At 41.6% G+C, this 19,701-nt stretch overlaps 1 protein-coding gene across 29 annotated transcripts in view; it reads left to right on the top strand.

The window, feature by feature from the left end:
* SVIL (supervillin) overlaps window positions 1-19,701 on the top strand; it is a 200,339-nt gene that overhangs the window by 127,093 nt on the left and 53,545 nt on the right. For 27 of the 29 annotated variants that reach the window (XM_042471304.1, XM_042471302.1, XM_042471292.1 and 24 more), the window contains 3 exons: window positions 16,736-17,611; window positions 18,024-18,194; window positions 18,733-18,767. In XM_042471304.1, coding sequence (XP_042327238.1) covers window positions 16,736-17,611; window positions 18,024-18,194; window positions 18,733-18,767 — 1,082 coding nt within the window. The remainder of the gene's footprint in view (window positions 1-16,735; window positions 17,612-18,023; window positions 18,195-18,732; window positions 18,768-19,701) is intronic. The other 2 variants (XM_042471286.1, XM_042471306.1) reach the window with 2 other exon arrangements.

The following is a 19,701-nucleotide window of genomic DNA, read 5'->3' as shown; positions in this document are numbered from 1 at the left end:
TGGTGCGACTCCAGTTCTACCAGGAGTATTGGAGATTGAACCTGGTACCTTCTGCCATGAAAGCAAACTGGTTTCACCACTGAGCCTACAATTTTCCCCCAGAGTATGAGGGGAGATCTGCCTGTGTGATCTCTGGGACTCCAGGCAATAAGAACGCCTCTGACCAATAAATAAATGACAGAGGATACAAAGACGGAAAACCCCAACATAACAACGTGTTGCTGCCTGTTTTTTCCAGGATCCTGATATGTGCTAAATGGTGTAGCCTTTATGGAATCACTTACTCCATTTCCTGCCGTCCCTCTGTGGTGGCCCCTGTACTGAGATGATATTTTCTGTTTCTCCTTTTCTGGAAGGTGTGTATAGGCCAAAGTGTGTAAGGGAGTCAGAATACTAGAGGGATGTGCATCTGCACCATCAGTGTGCTTCACTTCTACTAGTTTGGGAAGACCTCTGAGCAATGAGGGATAGAGTTCAGTTGCCACAAAGGACCTCTCCAAGGCCAGAGCTTGGAAACAACAAGTCCACAGAAACATAGGCGGTTTACAGGACTGCCCTTTGGGGTGGCCTGTTCCCACCTTTCCTCGCCAAATCAGGGGCCTCAGCTGCCACAGCGGCAGCCTCTGAGGCCCGATCCACCGCTTTCAGGCCTGGGGGCGGGCAATAGGCCACTTCCCGCGCGGCCTGGAAAGGGTGTCCTTGGGTTTCATGCCCCAAGGACACCATACGTGGCCGGTGGACAAACCAGAAAGGGGCCTCTCGCAATGCTTGCAATTGTGGCACAGCCATCTAAAGGCTCCGCCCAGCGGCAAAGTGGAAGGAGCTCTGAAACGGAGCTCCTTCTGGCGCCGTGGGAAGGCGCCCCAGGCGGCCCTTGTGCAGCGCCAGTACCTCACTTCCGCCCGCTCCGTTTGGAGGTGGCGCAGTCGTGAGCACCAATGGCAGTGCCCATTGTGTATAGGGCACCACCTTTTGTACGTACGAGGTATGCTAGGGTTAGGGCGTCCGGAGGGGACGCCCTTTCTTAACCCGTCCAGTACGTACTTTACGCGCTCTGTAACGTGCCATAGTTATCTGTAATGAGTTTTAATCAGCGCACTACTAACTTTACATTTTAAAAGTAATATTATAAGTAGTAAAAACACCCATTTTGTTGGAAAAAGAGTAACAGTTCCTAGTTTTTAGTTTCTTTCAAGGATTTTTAGAGGGCATTTCACATGAATTTTAAACAGTTCTCTAGCATTATCTTGTTAATTCTAAGTCCTTTGATTTTACAAACAGGGACAGCACAAAGGAACAGTACAATGGATACTTAAATACAACTAAGCACAGCAGCAAACAAACAAATAAGAACTTCTCTGAGATTGCCAGCCACAGATGCTGGCGAAACATTAGGAATAAATCTTCTAGAAACATGGCCACATAGCCCAAAAAACCCCACAAAAAATAAGAAACTTTGGTTAAGCAATTCTGGGTGGGTCCAAGTGACCAACTGGGGATCAGATGCAGTGTACAAAACTCCCAACAAAAATTATTATGGAATTGCATTTAGTATCTAGGGCAAGGTGAGGAGTGTAGAATAAACCTTTCTTAGCCGTGTTTACATAGCTTCCTGCTCCCATTGATAGAGATGATTGCCCTTTTTAAGACTGGATAACTTTTTATATCAGTGTACTCTTTCGGGCAGAATATGTCTTTCCACAAACCCGGATGCTGTACGAACAAAGTGTGACTTACTATCTTCTGTCAGATTAGATGGACCATGAGCAATTACTGTGCTTAGCCTGAGACCACATTGTTGTTTTTTCGCTTTTCTCATGCTTTCTCTGCAGCTTTTCTGATTTTTTTTATTTCTGTCTAAAACACTGGGGAAACAGGTATCTGCTTAGCAAGCTAAGTACTTAATTCCCATTTTCATTTAAAGATTGGCAGGCTCTGCACCCCAGAAGGCCTCAGCTAAAGAAGAAATAAAAGAGCCAAAGTGCCCTTTGAACAAGATTCAGCCTGGAGAACCAGACTCCTCCACCCTGACCCTGGCAGAGAAAAGATGGCCTTATTTTAACAAATTATCTCAACCATAACAAAGGTGTCTTCTACAGAAGCAAGGAGACATTAAGCAAAGGAGTCGAAAGCTCGATACCAAACTCAGCCTCGTCACCACTGTGTGAAGTTGAGCAGGTTTGTACGTCGCATGCCTTCAAGTACACTGGTGCTTCCCAAAGTTGTTCGTTGATGGTTTTTATTCCCGTATTGTCAGTGGTTGCACCGTATATAGAAAACTGTTGCCAAAGCATGGCACACCTTTCAGTAGTCCCTTTGTATGTTTACACCGCAGACATAAGTCACACTGAATGTCGGTGCATTTTGCAAGCTTGCAAAGACGTGTATTCCAGGGTGTTATCAACACTCCTTTGACTGATATGCAACCTCTAGAGATGCAACTTGATAAGGTCACTGCTGAAAGGACAGTCTATGTCAGCCTTGTATGCGTGGGGGGTTCCCTTCCAAACCCCGACCTACCCAAACACAGGCCTCAAGTTCCGTCATTTTCAATGCGTGGGCGTGATGCACACACCATTGGTGCGGACCAAACCACATGCATACATTGCATGGGGAGGATAGGTGGGCCATCCATGGTGCTCCACTCCATGGATGGCAAGCGCCCATGTTTGGGAAGCAACACCATGTATACATTTATAATACCTAGTTTTGCGTTCAGTAATTAACTATCCTCCCCAGAGGAAAGTCATTATTTTAATCTTTCACGACAAGAAAATGTTTGTGTTTTACCAAGAAGAGGACAAAATCTGAACTCTTCAGGTGCATTACTATTTGAATGTCTTTTTTCTTCATTTTTAATAATCATTATCTGTTCAAGCTTGCATTGGTTGCACTTATTGATTTATTAAAATATTTAGCCTCCTCTAATGAAAACTCGCATAGCAATAAAATAAAGCTAACAAACATTACAGGTACTATTTAACAAATAGTGTTGGAATCATATTTAACTCTAATTTATTAAGAATTTAAACGTTTTAAAAAAACATTAAAACTAAGTGAAAAAAATTGAAAAAAATCATGAGAGGATTTGGGCAAAACTAGTAAGCCTCACAAGCTCTAGTGATCAACTATTTTTGTTTGGTGCTGGAATACACTTGACTTTACCAAATTTACTCCTTCGCCAATTATGAAGAAAAGGGTGTAAGATCCACCCCTTGTGTCTTAAAGGACAAAAACAGAACAGTGTAGATCACATCTGTAGGTGAATTGTGTAACTGAAAGTGGGAAAAGTACAGTACTTCCTAGCACAATAGATAACTACTTCGAAAGCAATACATTTGCAAGTTATATATTTTTAAGTATAAACTTTTGTCATTTGCAAATTGCATTTTTATCTCACGCTTCCCCCAAGTTTCTTTATACGTTTATTTTACATTATTGGGATGGTTGCATTGAAAGATCGTTTTGGTCAAGTTTGCCTTAAACTTCAAATTCCACCAGCCCAGCCAGGCCTCAGGAATGATGGGAACTGCAGTCCAACAACATCCGACAAGGACAAAGGTTTCCCTACCAGTGTTCTAAACAGAAACAGAGAGCTCTGGTTCTTGGTGCGATAGGCATATTTTATAGTGCATTAGGTAGGGGGAGTTGATTGTGAAAAGATACTAATTATGATGAAAGGATAAACCTTTGAGATTCCTCTTTGATTAGCAATGATTTGAACAAAGCAGCTTCAAACATATTGAATCTGAGGAATGTGCATAGGGACAACAATGTCACTCCTCCAACCCTCTTTTTATACTGCTCTTGTGAATTTCAACCTTGTTTATGTATTTTCATTATCTGAGAATCATGATACTAATTCTGAACTTAAGGCTGTGTTTTGTGAATCCCCGTTTATAATAATAACTTTATTACGGCCCATTGGCCAGTACGAATTCCCAGTTTTAGTCTCTGTGTGCGCCATGGTACAAAGGGACCGCGGGAAGATAGCTCCTTTGTCTCCCACTATTGTAACATCTGTTTCAACCTATGCGTCTCTGCATTGCCACCGGTATATGTAAGATCTGCATGTAAAGCAGCAGAAGATGAGCGGTCAGAGAGTCAGTATACCCGTTTCAGACGCCACTCTTTATTGGTAATGTGAATATTCATTCAAAAACTCCCGAAACAGAACTTGTGCGCAACCTACAGTGGAAGTGAGGGAGAGCAAGCGACAGTCGAGGGAGTGTGAAGAGCAGGAGCAAGGGATTTGTAAACGTGAAAGAATTGTATAAAAAGCACAGTTCCTTTAAGGAGAGCCCCCACATCCTGTTTCTGATAAAACGGAGGACTACAACAAAGAGATTAAATATGCTTCCCAAGAAAAAGCAGCATGGAATTGTTTAGCCCACAGCTCTCAGTGAGCCTGCTGAACAAAAGAATCGGGTCAGGCAAGTTCTGCAGGATAAAATGGAAGTCAAGCCCTTCTTTGAGGATGTGATGGAGTGTGAGGGAATCATGACAAGCTTGACCCAGCAGAGAGGTAAATGTCTCCATTCTGGCATCACCTGTTAATGAATTTAACGTCTTCATTTGTGGCTTGTTAATTGATTAAAGCAAATGCAATGGCATTTAATGTGTGGGTGTGGCTTGAATGTGAAAGAACATTTATGAAAAGAAAAAATTGTTTTAGGACAATGTGCCTCACCTGGAGAGGGCCTTACCACCTGTGTAAAAAGAGGAGGGGTTGAGGAATGCTTCATCTGTTGCTCCCTGTTTTATATCGCTTACATTACAATAGCATTTTTGAGCCTGCCTCATTGATCAGGGGCTGCCTTTAAGTCATTTGATCGGGTTAATGATTCATTTGCTCGTACTAGTGTCAGTGGTAATTTAAACCGTATAATGGTCAGTTTAAAATAAGACTGTTTTTACTTTGCTGTTCATCCAATAGCTTTTTTCTTTCAATTAATTAATGAAAATTTGAATTTTATCCCACCTTTATCTCCACTATTACATTTTTAGTAGGAACTCTCATGGGGGTCAGCCCACCAGAGCATGCTCCGTTGACATTAATGTGAATGGGGATGCTGGTGGGGTGTGGCACATATTTCCTCAACTGGCGTTCTGCTCCGAACAAGCTTCTACACACACCCTAGGTACCCAGACCTAGTTGTATGTGTTTAGGATTTTTTTAAAGCGAAATATTTATCTTTACCAAGAAACCATCTCAGTTTCCTTCATTATGCAAAATTTTCTTCAAAGTTTTGAAATCTGACTCAAATGCTGCCTGATGGTTTCTTTAGTTATCTAAATTAGTGTTTAAATACCATGTTGATTTTAAACAACGGGCTTGTTGTTTCCTTTAGAAAAAGAATAGAGCAGCAGCCAGTTGGCAAGTATGCCACTTTATTTCTTCAATGCACACCGTAAATAAAGTTATGCATAAACAAGCAGTATAGTATCTATTTTCTTTTTCTTTCTTAGTCTCACAATGGGTGAATGTTTCAGTCTGTTACAAATGGTCCATAAATTGGTTTGCATTCTTAAACATTTTGATGTGTTGTTTTGAATAAGGCTCTGATTCCTGCTTGCCCACACCAAGGCCGTTGGCTGCCCTTGTGGAGTGAAGCAAATTCTCTGACCACATTAGATTTTCTTTCCTCCTTGAGAAATGTGGAAATATAAGGCCAGATTTATCTCATTAACTGACTTTTTAAACTTACACAATAAAATAATTCCCCAAAATCTCTTATATCCTCCACATATGGTCGTACAAGAAAGAGTCTCTGGCCATTATGAGGCCAGCCTAGTAGATAAGTTTACCATCTTACTTGGCGAGAAAACAACTTTCCAAGATTCCCTAGAATACCTGTGTGTGAATTTAAGACCTGTAAATACAAATGTATTCACACTGGATACAAATAGTAATACAACTAGAACTCGCTTCTCCAAGGAGGCCAGAATGGTCCCTTCATCAATCGGGGATGCTGTATTGTTTAATTAAACTGTTTTAAGAACTTTTAATTTTTAAATTGCTTTTTTTTACTGAACTGATATGTTTTAATACTGTAAATCCTTTAATTTCTCTTTTTGATTATATGTTCTGTTTAAATTGTGATCTGCTTGTTTAGTCTCCATTTTGGGATGAGAAAGTGGGATACAAATAATAAACATAGTAATAATATCTGTACCCATGCTGCTGTTTCCCAGCACTGGTAATAATGGCCTTTCGTACTGCAACCCTGGAGAGCACTCAGTTGTAAACAACTCTTACAATAAGGAGTAGAATAAGTTTTCTTTTCCCCATTCCCCTTTGTGTGCATGTGGCATCCTGCACAGTGTCAAAGTTCTGATATCTCGGGACTGATGTGAGATATACCATTTAATATCATTGCTCTGAAAATATTTAAGAGTTCCGTTCACTCCCAAAATTGGTTTCATTTGCAACCCACCAATACTGCTTTCATTGATGCTCTAGTTTTTGTGAAGCCAGGAATAAGTCTATGATCATGAACCACAGAGCTGAAAGAGCCCTAAGGACTCATTTGTCCAAACCCCTGCTGGTGAAGGAATTCACACAATAAAACGCCCCTGGAATTGTGCTTCCTAACCTTTATTTAAAAACTTGAGTGAAGAGAGTCCATCACCTTCCCCCAGAGTTCTTTTAAGGTTAATAAATTTTTGCTTGTAATTTGGATCCTTTGGCGTCAGTTCAACTCTTCTGGCACACAGCAACCAACACACTAATTCTATGATCAACACTATTTGTAACCTGGATGAGTACAGTTTATAAGAAATTATACGAAACAAAAGTTACCTATGGTTTGCATGACATGTTATGCAGATTTAGTTTTATTTGTTTTGCTTCGTTCAATAAGCACTAATTTGAATCCCCCCTCCTCCACTCAGAGCATGATGTGCAATTCAGAACTTGTGGGAAACAGCAGCAACCAGAGTGTCTCAGTCTACGGCTGTGGTTCCTGTGGGCAGCAGGAAACCTCTGAGTGTTGAGAAGAGAACGAAACTCCAGGGAGAGCTAAAGCTGAAATAACGGAAGATGCCCTTGATGCATCCGGCAAAACAATGTCAATTAAAGAAAGGTCAATATGCCTCTTCTTCTGAAACGTGGGTTTTCCCCTTCTTTACAGTAGAGATTTGTCATGTTGTAGAATTTCTTAATCCGTACTTTCAAATGTTTCACTGACCTATTAGAGGAATTTTTGTTTGAAGCCAAGTTCTAAAGGGAATTTCAAGGGAAAGTATACTTGGTAATTTGGTAAATCAAAACTCAATAGTTTAAAGTTGGCTGGATTTTATACTAAGGGGCTACACAGGTGCCCCTTACTGGCCGGATTGGGCCACAAGCAACCTCACATTGTGGCCCGATTCAGCTCTGGGAGGCACAAAAAGGAGCCGCAAAAAAGCGGCTCCTTTTTGTGTCCTCCAAGGGATGCCATGAGCGCGGCGGTGTGTGCTTTTATGATGCCCCCTCGATGCTGCAGCATGTGGATGGAGCTCCATTCTCTTCTTCTCTGAGTAGAGAAGTGCTATAATAGATGTGGGAATAAGGGCACACTTTTGAACAGTATTTATTCTGATGCTTCCCACTCTCCTCCAACTAACAGAGGTTGCCTAACCCTCCCTATCAAACACATATATTTATTGTGTATAAATTATAAACCACAGTTCATTTTTCCTTGGTATAAAATTGAATTATTGTCAGTTTTTCTAAGCAGATAATACCCCCTTCCCTTTATGTTCTTATAGTTGTCTACACACTGTGAGTCTTACTCTGCCACAAAATATCATATTTTACAGATGAGCATTCTAATAGCGACGTCCAGCCATTGCATTCTGCAGGGAATTATTTTCTTATTGCAGCGTTTAAGGAACATCAAGTATGGCCCACATTCATACTAACATTCCCATTTTACACTAGGGCCAAGCTAAGGCTCAGCCACAGAGCTTGACCCAGACAAGTTAGTAATTGTGCATTCATAGGATGCCTTGTGAATACATTTTCAGCTAACTCCCACTCATGTCATTGTTCAGTCTCAGAACAAGTGTTAACCTTCTGTGTTTAGAAGTGCTACAAATAAAACCCAGCACCGTATGGCTTGCTTTTACCTAAGTGCCTATACATCTATTGTAACCAGTACCATACTTTATTGTGTTCAAAATTACTACAGCTTTGCGGGATTGTTGTTTATTTATTTATTTTACCGGCCTTCTGAAAGACTGAGTGCAAACGGTACTGAAAAAGCTTGGTGAGGACTGGTTCAATTCTAGGAGAGGGAAAATGTGGTTGGAGATGGGGGCATAGCTAGGCCAAAGGCATTCCCCTCGTTCCCACACCACACCCACCAACACACACCCACCAGCCGAAAACACACATGAGTAGGGGATGAGAGCCAACAGAGTGAAGAGGTTGGAAACACCCTCCAAAGAATACACCTGCCTGACTTCCAATATTCCTCAGATGAGAGCAAAGCACAGCCTTTTTTTGTATGAATGGCTGCATGGAGAAGAGGCAGATCTTGGAAGAGGGAGAACTTTTTAAGGGGAAGAGATGAAGGAGAATGGAGAAGTTGCACTAGCGTGTTGGACCCCACCGTCTGCTCCTCCCTTGACCTTAAAACAGGGGCAATACTGCGCACGAGCAAGTGCAGAGCGATTTACTTTTGAGATATAAATTGGTTCATAATCCATCCCTTCTCCGTATACCTTCAACAAGCAGCATTTCCAATTGTAAATAAATGGAATGACTTGGGGGGGGGGGGGGGGGGTTCTCAAGAAAAAACTTCCCATGACACATACAAGCTGTGGTTACTGTGCCAACTACGCTGTATTCTATTCCATAGAATCTAGGAACTTAATACTGGGCGCTCCTTTCACACACCACTAAATGTAGCACCTATATTTACTTGAATTGCTTGGCTGGATCTTGTGTAATCCTGCCGGCTGTAATTTCAGAGGGTAATATTTAGCATACTCAGAGGGCTGCCTTTCCTTCCAAATACAAACCATTGATTCAATCGGATACAGCCATGGCCGTAAGATGGTATAATGTGAAAGAGCCCTTGGTTTTTACAGAGAGATACTCTTCCAAGGAACATTTATTCCCCTCAAGTTGCTCCCCTGAATTTTTCTTCGCCATACGCCAAGGCCTAGGAATCCTACATAACCATCCTCGTGGTAAAGGAAGCTCTGGGGGCCTTCTTGGTCTTCAGCCACACTCGCCAAGCTGTAGTGACCTTGTGCTCGAGTGTGCTGTACAAGACCAATGGGACCGACCCCGGGAGAAATACAACAGAGGAGACCCAGGACGGGAGGGAGGCCGAAGGAGAATACACAAACCCCCACGACACGAAACGAAGTGAAAAAGAGACCCCCAAAGACTACACAAGGCGGACCCCCCAAATCTAGACCCTTTCATGCTAGACAATACTCCAGTTTAAACTGCTATGACAACATTCTTGTGAGCCCTAGGATTTGTAGTTTGGTAAGGCCCTTGCGTCTCTGGCTGAAGCTTCTAAATACCCTCCTTAAAACTGCACATCATAGGATTTCCATGGATGCAACCTGGCATTAACGTGGCACACCCGTACAGTAGGCCCTCCATATTCACTGCGGGTTAGAGACGTCCCGGCCCCCTAGTGAAAGGGGAAGAAGGGCAAACAAAACAAAACCTGTTTTTCTTTTACCTGGATGTGAACACCACTCTAAGGATCTCTCGGTCCTTCTTTGCACGTCTGTGGTCAACCATCTAACTGTAAAATGACCATAAAATTGTGCTGATACCCTACTATGCCTATAGACGTGTTCTTTCTAGTCTCTCTAGCCTTTCAGCACCATGTCTGGCAGATATTGGGAACCCACAGAGTTGCATTAGAGGGACCTAGATATTCTAGACGAGAACGTATTAAATCATGATAATCAAATCCACAAATGTCAAGCCACACATGTTGAGAGGACTGTATTATATTATTTGGTGTGAAAGGTGGTCCTGTGTCACTCTCGTGCCTCCAGTGTGTACCACTGTACATTTTCCTGCGGGGGGAGACAATCACAAACAAGCAGGACATCTTTTAGAATGGGAGAGGGAGCAGCGCGAGGAAGAAGAAGCAGGATGTTTTTCCTGGGGGAGGGGGGAAACACGCCGAAGAACTGAGATGGGTTGTTTTTGTTTTTGTAAGTCTCTAAAGCAACAGAAAAAGATGGGTGGAAGCCGTAGCAGAATGGAATTCAGTTTCTTGAATTAGGGCAGCGAGTTCGAGTGTTCAACGTCTCTCAAACCTGCAGCTGTCACTGTGTAGGTCTCATGTCTCTGGTCTGTGAGCGGCAAAATTTCTGTGGTGCTCTCTGCTCTATACTGTCTGTGAGTCACTCACTATTTCTGTCCAGGCCATCTGATCTCTCTCTAGTCTTGCTCCATTCAGAATTTCTTAGCCACGGAAATTCCCATGTCAAAGGAGGACTGTGCCGTCCAGAATCCAAGAGGACTAGAGATCCCAAGTATACCTTGGGATACTGGTTTCCATTTACAGTTTATCCTTATTTGTGTAGCACTGTTACTGTACCATCTTTTCATGTTGTTGTTTTGATGCCTTCAGTCATTTCCGATTACGGGAGACACCTAAGGAAAGCTTATCATTGGATTTCTTGCAAGAGTTCTTCAGAGTGCCTTTGCCTTTGCCTGCCTTGAGTGAGCGAGTATGACTTGACTAGATTCACCCCGTGGATTTCCATGTCTAAGCAGGGATTGACTTCTTGGTCCCCAGAGTCATACGTCAGTGCTGGGAAACCTGCTGGCTCCTCCTTTTCATGAAAATATATTCATCTCTCAATGTGGTATTTGCAACTAAATTTGGACAAGGAAGACAATAATAGGGCAGCAAAGGAAGTTACATTAATATTAAGAGGTTAGAACAGTCTTTCACATGCAGAACAATAAACAGAACCCCCCATTGGCCAGAGGTGTTAAAAGAAACAGAGAGGGCCTGATAGGTATACCGTTACTGGCTTTCCGATACTGGACAATATAGTTAATAAATAATCTACTTATTAGGTCCTGGGTATGAATGACCTGCGGATACTGAAACAAGATTCTTACCAAAAATTGCCTAATTGCACTAAATCAATCGCATGCCTCTTTAACTATCATGACTTACATTCTACAGAATCATGGAATTATGTTGTGACGCACTTAGACTCTGGCTGGGAGACCCCTAGTGCCTTCCTACAGGGAAGTTAGGGCATCTTCAAACTATACATGCAAAGCAATCTTGTAGGGATGGCATCATGGTAGTATTGGTAGTTAAAGTTATATGGAAGTGATATGTTACATATCAGTTATGCCATATCAGTTGCATATCAGTTCCTCAGTTATGGAAAACTGCTTACGCAGTTTTGTGGCTTTTTGCATTTGTTCAGAACGGCTCCCCCCCTGCTCTGACCACCCATGAGTTGTCTCAGCTGATTTACAATTGCAGTTCCCTGTTTAGCACCCCCCGTACAGCATGAGCACTGGTCACTTCTCATTATTCAGGCTTGCGCTCTCTCCACTTGCCTGGTCAACAAAGCCATCAGCTATTTGAGTGCAGCTCCTTCTTCTACAGCCACTGCTCTCTGACCACACATCGTGCTTCTGGGCTTTTCTGGATTCTCTGCTATTAGATGACCATCTGTCTCCAATTTCAGGTTTTATAGGAAACGGTGTCTTCTCGGTTCCTATATCCATTATTTGATGTATGTTAGACCCAAGTAACGTATTATTATGGATTAACGAGCAAACCAAACCTTCTTCATTATTATTTTTTCATTTTCAAAATTAATTTTTACCTTCATGGCTTATGTTTGCGGTGCGTAAAATGATTCAATATCCCTTTATACGTTCCCATGTTATTCTTTTTGGGCAGTCTCATACATACTAAGTATTGCCCAAATATAAAGTGCATATATGTTACTATCTCAACCCTATTTACTGGCATGTTCACATTTATCAGAGGCCTACGATTGGCTATGGCCTCCTTGTTCCCTGTATCTCACTAGAACATAGTAAGCTGCTTTCTCTCAAGCAGTTGTCATCTTGTATTGTTAATACTGACTGAAGAAAGCTTTCTAGGCTTCAGATCTTACCCCCTAAGCTTTCCATCTACCCACACGATACCACGCGACTGAACTTGGACCTTTGTGTTCAAAGCATGTGCCTCTATTACGAACTGTGACCCATTCCCCCCCCCCCAAAAAAAAGGTTTGTTGGTGTTGTTAACTTATGCAACAGCCCTGGAGAAAAATAGAAAGGGCTCTTTTCAGTATCTCTTGTTCAGTCTTTTTTTATTCAGTGTCTATATATATGTTTTGTTTCTTCTGGCTTCCTTTACTTTAGGTCGCTCTCCTCAAAAAAAGTGGTATGAGAAGACTGGACAAACAGGCCTAAACAAAAAGCCGGAGTTTTGGCGGCGTATCAGTTGTTGAACGTGGCCTCAGCTGCAAGAGGGGAGCTAGGCTGTTCACAAATGAAGGTAAAGTTTGCCCCTTTTGGGGAAGTGTTCAAACACTTTCAGCGCGCAGTGCTTCCAAAATAGACTGTGTGCCTGTTTTGCAATTGTAGCTACCACTTGTAGCTATGACATTCACACTCAGCAGGGTTTGAGCTTCTTGAAACCCAATAGTTTATCTTTTATGCTTCAAGAATCTCTCACTGACATTTTCTTATTTGAGCAATTAAAGTTTTGACATGGAGAAATGTATTCTGAATTGGATGCCATTGCTTGGACTTGGCATGTAAAGCTTTATTTGACATTGGGGCCCCCGAATTCAGGACCTAAACGTTCTGGCAATACAAAACATTTTATTTAAATTTATTTGCTTAATTTAGATTGCTTAAAAGCACCATGATTATCAACTAAAATGCTTAATCATTTGATCTTTGGGAACATATTACTTCTCATCATTTTTTTCCTTCTAAAACTTAGACATATCTATTACTATCCGTATTGCTGCTGGGCAAAATAGTACCTACTTAAAAGGCTCTTGCAACTGTTTCCACAGAACCATTCAGAGGTTGTCAAGGTTATGGACCAATTGAGAAATCTTACCTTTGTCCTGTTACTCCATTAGTTACTTTCCTTGAAGAAGACATTGCGGCTATTTTCACTGGAGTAACAAACATCCTGACTATGGACATTATTCTTATAAATTGTTGGCTTGGACAATGGTTCCAGTGATCAAGAGGAAAATATGCCACAAAAATACTCGTGCTGTATTTCCTGATTTTTGTAGAAAACATTTCCCCTTTCTCTATTAATTCTTTTGAAATCATTTAAGAATTGCCTTGCTTATATCAGACCAACAAGGTTAACGTTTAGCAAAACTTGGTTCTTTATACAGCTCAGTCCTGGGCCATGTGGGGTGATTCTGGGCGTTGTAATTCCAAAAATTACCCCCACCCCCAGCCTCTGTAAAGGACCTTATCTTCCAATATCGCAAACACTGAGAACCTGACAGTAGACATTTCTACAATAAAATAAACTTTCTCTTTAAGAAAAGTCCCGCATGGGAAAAGCTAGACTCAATTACGAATGTTTATACTAGCACTATCGATCCCGCAGAAGCAAGTAGCTATCAAATCTGGCCCAGATTAATTAAAAGTATCTATTCGCGGATGCTGCACACGCACATTTTGATTTTACGCCCAGTCTGTTAGAAAGGTTTTTTTTTTAAAGGACTTCTGGGACACCAAAAGTAATACTGAATCAACCTGTCCTTTAAGGAAGAGCATCCCATAATGGGACGTACCAAATACTGAAAACATTTTTAATGATCAGGAAAAAACCATCACGTTGTAAAATCTGGAACCTGGTTTTTTAATTTCAAACACCGACATACAGATGTATCTTGTAGTGACCCTAGGAACCATCAGACTGATATCTTCTCTGGGCTGCCATGGAAGGTCATGGTTGGGAATTTTCCACCAATAACCCACGTGGATCCCATTGGGTTTGTTCCAGCGATGGAGGAACTTAAAACTAACAACCACTCTTGCATGTGCTGCCGCCATTCTCTTTATTAGATCGTATGCGTGCGAGGAAAATTAACAAATAAGTGGCTTGCCACCAAGAGGTCATGTCTAGGGTTCCTTCAGATTTGGAGCTAGCCCTTTTTGGGGATGGTTCCACTGTAAGAAAGGAAGCGTTGTGGGATGGGTATTATTCATGTCATGTGCTGCATGTGAGAAAGTACATATTAATATGGGTTTGTTTAAACAATGCCATATTCTTTTTCTAAAGTTCATACTCCTTTTATTGAGTCATACGACTGTCAGTAGGAAGACATTTCTTGTTGCCAGACTTTTTAGCCTTTGGGAAGGGAACCTCAATCCTCCTCTCATGCAGAAATATCCAGTTTTACACCACCTTACACTTGCCTATGGCTCAGTCTATAGAATTGTAGGATTTGTAGTTGTGACACCAGAGCTCTCTGGCAGAGAACGTTTAATGTATCACGAAAACTCCAATTTGCAGAATTCCATCGCATTGAGTTAGGCCATTAATAGCGGTTATTGGTATCCACTTGGATTATTTCAAGCAATGGGATTCAGTTTTGTGAGAGTATGCCTTCTCAATGAGACTCGTCCCCAGTGTTACTTCTTTCTCGTCTCTCTTTGTCTATTGCTTCCAGTTGCTTGCTTAGCCAGGCGGTCAACTGTGAACGCCAGGCAAGGCATCTAAATCTCTTCATCTTCTCCACCCTGCATTGGGCAGATTGAAAGACACGGGAACAAAAGCGGCAGGTAAGTGGGAAGTCGTAGAGCAATTTTCAGAGGTCTTTCATTTAGTCCTTGCTTAATAATCTGTCAAAAAGAAAAAAAGAGAATGGAAAGAAACTGATGTGCTTAAAAAGTTCCCACATACTCATTTGTGGTTTTAATTTTTAAATACAAAATTTGGAGAGAATTGCTATTATAAATTCAAAAATATGTTTACCTCTTAATCTTGTGCGGCAGATCTGTGTAGCCATGTGCACATTGCTACCGTTTCTCCCCTCTTATGAGGGCGGGGGAAACTTATGGGATGGGCACTTTCAGACCCCTGTCCTTCCCTTCTTAAGGACTCTTGTTTGGATCACACTCAAATAGACCATCCTGTAAGATACAGGACTGTCCTCTTTAACAGAGGTTCACCTGGCCCCCTTGGTTGTCACCAGAATTACGCAGAAAATCTCTGCTTCATCGACAGAGATGAAATAGTGGAAGAGGGCCACAGATGCTGGCGAAACATCAGGAAGAAACTCTGCTAGAACATGGCCACATAGCCCGAAAAACCCACAAAAAACTATAATGATCAATATTCCTTCAAACCAATACTTGGGTGCCACTCCCTCTCCCCACTTCTGTTCTGGCTGCCTTCCCAGGCATTTACACCAATGAAGCATTATATACCATAAGCATCATGCTTTTTAGCCTAGGTTTGCAAACGTATATCCATGCAGACATAATTCCAATTGAATCCAATGCAATCCATTCCTGTGCAAGTATATATAGGACTAGACTATGAAATGTGGTAGAAAGGTTAATATAATTGGTACTTAACATTTTAAAAAGAAATAGAAATTAGGTATGTCAAGCTTTCCAGCTCCTGGGCTACACAGCTAATGTATCCTGTTTATCCTTTGTTTTACTGTATGAATATGTTTCTCAAGACTTCTGGTTAGGAAATGCTTCTTCACACAGTGGATAGTCAGACCATGGAGGTTGCTATTGCAAGGCGTAGTGATGGCTTGAGGGTTGGGCAGTTTTTAAAGGAGATAAAACTGGTTAGTGGAGCATAATTTGGTTTATGGCTAATATGAGTAGGTGGGGTCTACTGAAGTCATGTCCTGCATTGTTGACTGACCATAAGCAGTTTCTTGTCCGCAATGAGAACAGAATGCTGGATTTAGATATCCTTTGGTCTGTAGTAAAATACAAATAACATAGTACCCTCCCTCCTTTGCTGGAAGCACACAATAAATACACTTTATTTATTTATTTTACCGTTTCATGTTCCTCATGATTTTGCTGAGGAAAAGACCAACATAAACGGATAATGAAAACAGTAAAAATGAAGCAGATGCCTTTAAGAATAGGCACTGTTCTCTGTTTAGAAAATTCTATCACTGTTTACACTTCAAATTACATTTCACCCTTTCTACAATTCCTATGATGATTTGATACCAATGTTGATTAGAAAAAGAAATAAAAAATGGTAAGGAAGCCTTCTCTTTTTCTTATTCCTGTAAGCATGAGTGCTGTCAGTGTTGAAAAACATTTCAGAATGAAGCAGCCATTTGTGAATTAAAGCAGTAAATGTAGATAAATGAAAAGCATTATTCTCCTTATTTTTTTCCATTTGGCCATATTCATTTCCATTTCCTCTTCAGCAAATTGGATGCAGCAGACTATGTATTATTGAGAAAACCTTTGTGCAAAGAATGAAGACAGATGTAGACAGAACAGTGGCTATACTGAAATTGATGACCTGGAATCTCACTGACATCCATGGCTTAGGATTTACAAAGACCACTTGTTAGGAATGTCAACTAATATTCCCACTCATCATCTAGTTTAACAGTAATTAATACTTAATGTTGCTAAATCTTCCCAAATTTGGTGCATGTTATTTTCTCCCTCACGTTCACTCTCTCATTCTCTTTCTCTCCAACTGAGTTGCAGCCATGCCACATTTTAATCCATTTTTCTTTCTTAAAGAGTAAAAGTTAGAGAGAAACTGGTGAAAGAGGAAAGTACTCATGGAAGCCCTGAACTTCTAGCAGACACTGTGTCACAAAGAAAGATTCGCCCAGTGCCTGCTAATTTCGTGCCTCTTCAGTCAGAAACATCTGCTTTCCATAGGGTGGCCAGTCAGCCGCTCGGTTTGCTCTGCCGACCAGTGCATGGCTATGTCCAGCCCGCTGGAATTGCTCATACAGCTAAGCTGGTGGCCTCTGAAGAACGAGAAAGCCACCCTGTTAGCAGCCATCCTGAGCCAGCTAACACCAACTTCATAAATAGATTCCCACCGGATGTGTCAATGGACAATGGAAAAACTGATTTGCCACAGGCTCTTGAACCAACAAAGCTCAGTTACTCTACTTTGGAGACTGAGCAGGAGAGACAACCAGTTTTGCCTTCAGGAATCCATAGACAAGGGAAAAACAGGGAGAGCAAATCAAGAGAAGGTGATGTTGAGAATATTCAAACGGGCAAACCAAAGTCTGTGGAACCTGACAGAGAGATAGAGAACCTGAAGCAGCAGATACCTGGAACTTTGATGAAGACTGGCGAAAACAATGAAAGGAGTGAAAGAGTCATGTATCTTCAAAGCACTAAAGGGAAAGTTCAGGCTCGGGAAGAGGTTCCAGTGAAGCAGAAGATCCTTACTCGCTCCCTCTCTGATTATACTGGTTCTCCTAAATTAGAAGTTTTCAAACATAAGGAGCATGTTGCAAAGAACACAATGGAATTTCAGAGCATGGAAGGAAAAATCCCTAATGGTGAGATTACCATGGTTGACACCAAAGTTTCTGTTGCCCAGCTCCGCAATGCCTTTTTGGAAACTGCCAATGCCAGCAAGAAACCTGAACTGTAGGTGATGTTTTCTGAATATTTTTTTAAATGGTGTGACACTTGCACGTCCTTGGCATACATGGCACTCAAAACTCAACATCAGTTGCGTTCTGCTGCACTTCCAATACACAGTCCAACTCCTGTCTAGTGCCTCTTTGGTACAGAGTTGGCCTGAATTTTCTTGTTCATTTGTGCTTCTGCTTGCTTTGTGCAAGTTCTGATGTTGGGAGGCTGGAATGGAATGACTTTGTACTTTTTCTGTGCATGGTTTTCTAGGAGCATGCAGAATGATCTGTGATGGACTGATTTGTTGGGATGCTTATATTTGTCCTTCATTTTTCTGTCTTCCTCTTTCTTCCCCTCCTGTCCCTTCCCACTTCTATCCTAATTCTTTGTTTCCTTTCTCCGTGCTTTTTATCATGGCAAAAAGTGAATCTCATTTTGAGATGCCAACATCAGGTACTGATTTGTCTGGCAGTGCTGAACACGAAAGAGGGTCACGAAGGCCAAGACGCTATTTTTCTCCTGGGGAAAGTAGAAAGACTTCTGAGAGATTTAGGACTCAACCCATAACTTCAGCAGAGCGAAAGGAAACAGATAGGTAGGCATTTGTGTAGCTGAGCACCCTGGGGTAGCGTTATCCAGACTGAAACTTAATAGTAATAAAATCAGTCTACTTTCTCCAAGGTCTTTTATTTATAATGTAATGTAAATACTGCTCGGTTAAAGTAACTGATGTGGCCAGTGTTACTTTTTCTAAAAGTCCAGTATTTACTCTGAACTGATCCAAATGTATCTATATGCACAGAAAGAGTATTTTTAAAATGCTTTTGCTTTAAGGTGAGCTTCTTTTGAAAAATAAAAGTTACAGACACTGAGACACAAGTCAGCGCTGTAACAACTTGAAGAGCATTTTTTATGTTGACCTTTTTATGAGTCTTCTGACATCATTCTCCATGCAACTCACACCTGGCTAGAACTCCTTACCTTCCTAATTCAAGGGTCATCGTAAAGAGAATATTACTGAAACTTTAAAAGCTTTCTGAATTGTAATCTTCTTGCTGTCCCTTCTGATGAGACTTAGAGACATACCTTTGCCATCTAGCTGATTTGTGTTTTCCTTTATATAATCTCCATAGGTCCACATTCAGTCCAGAAATGCTACCTCCTGATGGTAAGAAGTTTCTTCTACCTATACTCACTTTGTTATTTCAAATTTTATGTCTTCAGGCCTTTAATGGTCATTGGTAATATCCTGGCCAAAGGTAGTGCTCTAAACTAGGGGTGGGCAAAGTGGCCCCCAGGGACCATCAAAAGTGTGTGTGTGTGTGTGTGTGTGTGTTGCGTTGCACTCCCCCCCAAACTACTTCCCCCATGTTTGGGGGCACCCTTCCCCAAGGGTCAAACTTTTTAACCAAATATTTGCAAACTGTTTTAAATACTTTTTGCCCCCAAATTCCTGCAAGAGGATGGTGGGCATTGCCACCATCTTTTGTGCCCACCTTGGGTTAATTCAAGCCCAAGAGAGGCCTTTTTTGAAACAGAAAGTGAACAAGAAGTTATTTCCACTCACTTCCATTTTTTAAAAGGAATCTCCTGGGCTTAAAATTGTCCAAGAAGACCCCCAAACATGATGAAAATACTCAATTTGCCCTTTCCAAATAGCATGGGGAGGGGTAAAAGTGTGCATTTCTTTGTGGGAGTGGATGTGGCAAGACCGACCCTCCAAGGTCTCCTGGGGGGCTAATGCAGCCCCCTACTCTTCCACAGTTGCCCACTCCTACTCTAGATAATACAGCAAGACTTCATTTCTCAACTGCAGGATTGCAAAAAGGAAATGTGGGTGAGCAAATCTGCAATAGTGGAAATAGACGGCAGACTATTTTGTCACATGCCTCAGACCTACTGTGTCCCTCTTGGTTCTCTTTAGTGGCCCCAACCAAAGCTTTATGATTGATGATGTAACACAAACATGGACAGTGTACAACTCCTAGCAGCCATGGCCTGCATGGCCAATGATAAGGAATTCTGGGAGTTGCAGTTCAACAGCATCTGGAGTTTGACCCCTAACAACCTGGAGGAAGACAGCAGCCTGAAGCTTAATAACA

This window comes from Sceloporus undulatus, chromosome 6, assembly GCF_019175285.1.
Source record: "Sceloporus undulatus isolate JIND9_A2432 ecotype Alabama chromosome 6, SceUnd_v1.1, whole genome shotgun sequence".
In the NCBI taxonomy this organism is placed as follows: domain Eukaryota; kingdom Metazoa; phylum Chordata; class Lepidosauria; order Squamata; family Phrynosomatidae; genus Sceloporus; species Sceloporus undulatus.
The sequence above is the reverse complement of the archived record's forward strand: the minus strand, read 5'-3'. Positions and strand labels throughout refer to the sequence as shown.